General features: G+C 33.4%; 1 protein-coding gene across 4 annotated transcripts in view; it reads right to left on the bottom strand.

Moving 5' to 3' along the window:
• Nucleotides 1-2,737: 2,737 nt before the first annotated feature.
• LOC134252415 (short transient receptor potential channel 7-like) overlaps nucleotides 2,738-7,500 on the bottom strand; it is a 62,210-nt gene continuing 57,447 nt past the window's right edge. For all 4 annotated transcript variants that reach the window (XM_062734887.1, XM_062734889.1, XM_062734890.1 and 1 more), the window contains exon 16: nucleotides 2,738-3,517. In XM_062734887.1, coding sequence (XP_062590871.1) covers nucleotides 3,093-3,517 — 425 coding nt within the window. In that variant the 3' untranslated portion in view covers nucleotides 2,738-3,092. The remainder of the gene's footprint in view (nucleotides 3,518-7,500) is intronic.

Here is a 7,500-nt window from a genome sequence, read left to right as displayed (position 1 = left end):
TAATGAATTAACAAAAAAAAGAAACTTGTAAAATTTCACTCTGTTACAAAATATATACAACATGGCGTCATTTTTTGCTGAATGAATAAATAAATCTATCTGATGCAAGAACGTTCTCATTACAAGTGCAAAGAGTCTCTTGGCCAAATTAATGGATTTTAAAGAGTTGAATGGTCCTCCGAACATTTGTTCTAACCAGTTGAAGGTTTAAAGATTCAAAACATATTTCAGCATCCGAGATACACTTGACATGCTGAATTCTGAATCGCATTTGTTCACAAGCTCAGTTATTTTACTGAAGCATTTCTTGTGAGTCGCTGGAACAATGCCTCTTTAGCAACATTCTAATGTTTTCATGGGTTCTACTTGTCTTTTCCTTCCAATTTTTCCTTTTCTTTGATCATGCATTGACACTTCGATTAGCTTCAAAATTTTACAGATTTATACAACTTCCACTTTATATCACTAAGTTCCTTGCATTCTGTAAACCTTATTTTCATTGTCTTAATCACATGAACTGGTGACATGCTTCAATAAAGCAGTTTCAAAATATTTGATGATTGCTTCTTTTTAAATTCCAAATTAAAAATGGAACTGTCTGTTTTTTTCAGTGAAGTCAAATATGACGTCATAATTAATTCAAATGATAATTATTTCCTAACTTGTTATTATTAGTAAAAACTTGAGCCTTTTTAGCACATTGCTATATAAAACTTTCATATGTTTCTGTTTGCCTATCAATAAAGTGAGGAAAATAAATGGTTGCATGTTTTCTGAAACACATGTAACAAAACAGTTGTTGACAGGAGTCTAGGGAAACAGTCGATCTGTTGGATCGGCGTACAGACTGTAACCCGCGGCCTACGGCCCTAGGCAACCGCTTGCACTGCGGTCCAACAGATCGGCTGTTTCCACAACTGTGATGCATGTTTAAAGCATCGTCGTGATTTTCAAGCGTTTTGATGATCACGACATCATTTTTCTGAAGTGTGTTCAGCAAACCGTATGTAATCTGATCAGTTCCTAATACATGTAATATCAGTTTATTAACTTTAATTTAGATTTCATATTCTGTTTTTAGCTAATCTAGTATGTGAATAGACGGTTGTTAAGATTAGAGCATTAAATAAAAACTTTATTGAATGTTTGTGTTCTTTTTCAAATCAGTTAAATATATACGAGGGTTGTCGCAGAAAAACGCGAACTTTTTGAATAATTCAAATACTATTCAAACAAAACTAATAATTTAATTTTTGCATGCTGTTGGTATATCATCTTTTAGATATTTTGACAAAATAAATTAGGTCTTTAAAGTCATATGCTTATAAAAACAGAATTTTTTAAAAGGATTTTAAATATTGGTTGCTGGCGCACAACAATTTTTTGACTTTTACAAATAGCATTGTCAATGAAGTTTTCATTGTTATGAGGCTTTAATGCAGGATAATGTCAAAAATTTTACCTTCATAAATTTTCTATAATTATGTGTACTCGTGTTTAATTTTCATTTATTTGACATCATTAATGACAAATATATGACGACATGTGCCAAAGCGCTTTGAATTAGACAATGTAAAAAAAAAAATGGTGACGTTAAGCGGTTATTATAATGTAGAGCACCAAACAATCAAGCAACAATAAGTTCAACGGGATAGGACTCCTGTACATAAGAAAAAGAGATGTTAACGATAAAAAAAACACAAACATAACTGTGCGAAACAGGTTTATGTCTAGTAGAAGGGACTTGAAGTTGACTTGACTGGTAATGCGACAGAAGAGAATAGACCACTTAAATGAAGACGGACTGAAAAGACAAGAGCGGGACATCATAGGTATTCGTAAGCACTGCTGTTAAATAATTCGATCAGTTAGGTTTGTGATCGGGATTGTGAAATTGTCTGTTAAAAGAATTCGCAACTCCGCAGTCTTTTTGTAACACTAGAATGTTAGATGTATAACTTGGTAACTAAAACAAAATTAAATACAGTGCCAAATGTATACTTAAATGATTTTTTAGAGGCACGGTTTCCAAAACAAATTCACAAACACTACAAGATACGTTTTGACGTTGACAGTGTTGCACCGACAGCTGATTTGTTAGATTCGTTTATCTGAGAGAAAAATTTTATTTGAAGAGATATTTCATTTAAATTTTTAGGCATGATTAAAAAATGTTGATTATGATGTGTGCCAATTTTTAACCTTACAGTGCTAGTGAAGCAAAAGATATTGAAAATGTTTGCGTTTTTTGTTTTTCTGGGACAATCCTCGTATAGTAGGTTAAGTAATAAAACACTTACTTAATGACTAATCGGTACAACAGGCAAACTGCTGTCGCTGTCCCTCGGCATTGGGGAAGACATCGAAAACTGTTGCCACTACCTCGGGACAACCGTAATATTTCTTACGTTAAACTTTACAGCGGTTCCTTTCTCGAGAACCACTGAGTCAACCCTTTGTTTTCGAGAGTAATCTTCATATTGACAATATTTTTTACATTATGACATCATAAAATAAGGAGCAAAACATTGCCAAACATCTGCTGTTATAAAACATTGTGATGAATACCCGGTATACATGACGTGTGCCACTCTAATCTGAATTGTGGTTTTGTTAATAACTAGTTCGCGAACTGTTTGATCACTCCTTGTACCTTTTACTTCCAGACGCAACACTTAACAGTTATATTCAGATGATGATGGTACTGATTAATTCAGATATTAACAACACGTCCACAAAAAATTTAACAACTTTTATTACTGGCTTTTAATTTCGCGGTATAAAGAAACATATTCACAATATCCTAACAAAGTAATAAAAATTTACTATATAACAGTCCATATTGCACATTCAGTTGCATCACAGTTAAAAATACAAAGTATATCACTTTTCAGCTTTGTTTTCTATAAATAAAACTTTAAATATTTTATAAAATTAAAATGACTAGTTTTTTTTATTTTAAATATCCATATATATTTTTAAAAAAGAATTATCTTTCCCCAAAAAAAGAAAGTGTTATATTTTCTCTTTAGCCCCTGATTTAAATTATTTTAACGTTTGCCATTAGCTACCCTCCCCCTATGCATATTTCATCACACTTCACTTTCTTCATCATCCTGATGACTTGTGCGCTTTTTCCCTGAAGACTTTGAAACGGAATTTGCAGAGTTCATATGACTATGGTTTTTGTCTGGAACTGGTGTTGACGATAGACATTTGACGAGGTCAACAATTTCACCTTGCATATTTCCAAGAGCATGTATAATGTTAAATAACGCTTTCTGATTTTCTGTCATTACACGTCTAAGAAATTCTATATCGTCAATAATGCGATTGTTTTCTTTACTATTTGCTTGAAGGTGTTGTAAACGAACGTCTAAGAGCTTCTGTGATCGTTGAATAGCATCCAACTGAGGGATCACAAGAGTTGTTGGAGAGGGAGCCACACTACTTGAAACTCTGCGCATGTTCGAGCGACTGCACAGCTTCCTTTTGGATCCAATTCCATGCCTGAGATCTGAATTAGTAAGAATATTATTAACTTTTAAGTACCAGTCCACATAAAAATCAGACAAAGGGTGATATATGAGGGTTCTCAGAATTTGATGATTTTCCGCTCATAGATTTATTTTGAAGTATGAACAATGTATGTAAAATGAAAAATGTTTTGAGTCTTGGTAACCATGGAAACCCGGCCAAAGAAATTTCCTTAGCAACCGGCGGATTTTTCAGTGTTGAAGGACAAAAAATCACCTATCTTTGAGGCTTCAAATAACACGTAAATACCACGAGAATTATTCTTACTTATGGGTGTAAAAAAGATACACATTTATTGTGTTCTAATAATGTAATAAAAAATATTCAGGTCTTAAGTCAATTCTGTGGTAGACATTGGAAGGTACACATGTTTTACAAGTTTTGCTGATTCAGCATTTTTCGTGATTTTGGCAATATTCAAGGCCAAATTTTAAAAATGGCCAGATTAATACAGTTGTTGCATGTATCTCACATAAAAACAGAGGTATTTCTCTTTTAGAATTTGAAGTCAAATCCATGGGCTCTTTTGAAAATCGAATCTGTTGCCTAGCAAAAAAAAATGACCTTTTTGATGCATAAAATGAGAAACAATGTAAAAAGTTTACGGAAAAATCAAATGAACCGTTATTTATGATAAATGAGATACAAATTTTAAAATAGTATAATTAAATTCGGTCTCCCTAGCACATTATTGAATATTGCAGAATTCTTTATCTCCATAGCAACGACAGATTCTCCATAGCAACGGGGCAAAGAAAGGTAATTTTGGCGTGTATTCGTGTAATCTTATTAAGACTTATTAAAAATGTCAGAAAATTCCGGTTGAGCAAAATTGACAATGAAATGTTGGTTTTATTATTGTTATTTTTTTGGTATTTAATCAACCCATATGGCAAGGATTTCGTGTACATGACAACCAAAGTTCCTATGTCTCCTGTAAAACAGATTTGACTTTGGGATTGTATTGTTTGTCATGTAATTGGATATTCAAGTAATATGCTGATAATTGCATGGTGATAGTTCGGAAAGACTTTAAAATGTTGTATCAAGTTATTGAATATTGTTCAATGACTTATTTCCATAGCAACAACACCACTCTCCTAGCAACGACACAAAGCATATTCATGTTACCTGTAAATCTTTATCTAAATCACGCCATGAAGAAAAAAAATGATGTTGAAATGTTTGTTTTTCGAAGGTATTTTTAAACTCATTTAATCCATAACAACTATTTCTAGCACATAGCAAACAATGTTACATTTTCAGTATGGGATACTCTGTAGTCGTTATTCATAATATTGACAGATTAGGCACTTGTAACAGATTTCTCAGAAAGTATTACAATGTATGAATTAATTACTCATGAAAATAAATAGATAAATAAAATGATTAACGTCACAATGGAAACATTTCCAATGATATTTCCAACTGATTAGGAAGATCAGGTTTTAATTATTTTATTGATACTTGTCGTAGATTGGAGAGTTTTTTTTTTCCAAACGAAAAGAACCGTTCGCGGTTGCTCAAAGGTAGCACCTACTGCGTCCTACAGTGGGATTCGAACCCACGACATAAGGATCAGCTCCTTACTTCGTGACTCTAGAGAAGACACTCTAACCACTGCTTCATGAGGGCCACGCGGCACATTAAAATAAATCAAAATAAGAAAAGTCGCATCGCAGTCAGTTACGGTTATTTACGTAAAAATGAAGTTTACACCATTTGAAAGAAATATTGCAAGATGTCCAGAGCTAGATCAAATACAAATGAATTTAAAACATGGCTACTCACACAAGTAGAAACTTTATTTTTGTATGTTGTTTGGTGAGATTTGCATTAATGTAGTGCAAACATATTTCAAAAAATATGCAAACAATGGTCAGAGGGTCATCTTCATGTATCCGGTTAGTTCATATCTTAAAATGGAAATATTATGCAACATAAACAAAACAATTGACATCGAATTCATCCATGTAACACGGGGCCCCTGGGCCACATCGCTCACCTGAGCACTGTGGCTAGGAAAAATCAATTCAGTAAATGCCTAAGTGGTCCCGATCCTAAAAGAGGGGGGGGGTGATTTGAACAAACTTGAATCTATGCATACTTGAATCTACACTAACTAAGGGTGCTTACATTTTTTTTGACTAACTGTGACTTTATTCCAAATAAGTTATGTACTTTTGTGGTCCAATCCTGGGGGTCATGATTTTAACAAATCTTTATCTAAACTACCCTAGGATGCTAACTTTTGAACAAGACCAATCAAGATTTTTATATATTTTTCCTATATATTCCTATGTAAAACTTTGATCATCCATTGTGGCTGTACCCCCGGGGGTCATGATTTGAACAAACTTGAATCTACACTACCTGAGGATGCTTCCATATAAACATAACCAATCATGGCTTTGCTGTTATTAAAAAGAAGATTTTTCCTATATATTCTTAAGTAAAACGTTGGTCGTCCATTGTGACCCCACCCTACCACCGTGAGACTTGAATGTACACTACCTGAGGATGCTTCTACATAAGTTTCATCTTTCCTGGCCCAAAGTTTTTACATTAATACCATTAATTTATATTGATATGGTGGCAAGAAGTATAAAATTCAAGTCCATCCCCCTCCCTTCCCCAAGTAAACTTTTAAGTGTTGAGCTGATTTGTTTTTACCTAGCCCATGTGCTCAGGTGAGCGATGTTGGAGGTTGCTCCCACTACTTTGATACGTGTTGCTATGGGCCTGTTCTCTGGGTAATAGCGTTTGAAGTTCCAGAGCTACAGATTCCTTGTGAACTGAATAAGCATCAGCTTCCCAACAAGTTAAAGATACAAGCTTATAAATATCTTATCTTTTGAAAAATGGAAATTATCTCAAATGAACACAATATATGCTAGATACACATTACCAGGGTTTAGGTTTTGTCAGAGGTCAACATGTCCAAAAATTTATTTTTACAATAGCACCAAAACTATGTGGGGTATACGAGGGCTGTTCAATAAATAATGTCCTCAGTGCTCAGGAAGAAGCAAAAGACACTTTTCAATGATTTATTCTTCATGATAATACTAATTAATCTCTTTTAAGTAAAATACATGTCCCTAACATTTTTTATCCAATTTTTGATCGTTTGTAGAACTCATTTTTGGGTATGACCCTCAGTATACTAGAAAATGGCAGATCCAATGATTTCCCGGACTTGTTTCTTCTTTCTGAAAGATATTTTTTCTAAGTTTGGAGATAGAAACAAGTCAAAAGGTCAAAGATCTTGCAAATATTGTTAATGTGAAAAAACATTAACTTTTTGTTTATCCCCAAAACCCCTTTACTCTTCAGGGCATGCGGGTTTGGACGCTGTCTTGAAGAAATTCAATGTAGTGGATTCCTGATTCTGGGCCCTTCCTCTAATAAACCTTTTGATTTTTTGACCAAAAAAGTGCTTTCTAGACTCCTCCAGAAATTAAACTGTCTCTCCGATTAAGATTTTGAATAACATTACAACTAATGATTAAGAAAATTACATGTTATACTGTCTTTGTACTCTTGCATACCTGTGTACTTTTCAGAAATTCGCCGTTTTTATCAAGTACATCTTATGGTAACATTTGTTTTTAGGGTTTCAAGCGATAGATTCATGTTCCAATATCTGTTTGAAAATAAAACAAAGGTGGATAACTACAATTACTGATATTTTAAAATAATTGTTAAGAATTTCGTACACGCTGTCATTTTCACTAATTTTTCAAAATATAGGGTGACCTTTGAGTATCAAGCTTTTTTACCGCCAAACGTTTCTTAAAAACAGTGTAACTTACCCCCGATGTGATGTCTATCAAATTTGCTTTGTGTCTTAAAGTCAATCATACATCATCAAGTATTATTTGTTGAAATTTGGCGATCAGTACATAAGTTGTTATAATTTTTGTTGGCAAGGAGCTTATCCATTTTTGATGCCCATTTTAT

The sequence above is a fragment of the Saccostrea cucullata genome, unplaced genomic scaffold (assembly GCF_032062105.1).
Source record: "Saccostrea cucullata isolate Sc308-1 unplaced genomic scaffold, CSIRO_AGI_Scuc_v1 ctg45, whole genome shotgun sequence".
In the NCBI taxonomy this organism is placed as follows: domain Eukaryota; kingdom Metazoa; phylum Mollusca; class Bivalvia; order Ostreida; family Ostreidae; genus Saccostrea; species Saccostrea cuccullata.
The sequence above is the reverse complement of the archived record's forward strand: the minus strand, read 5'-3'. Positions and strand labels throughout refer to the sequence as shown.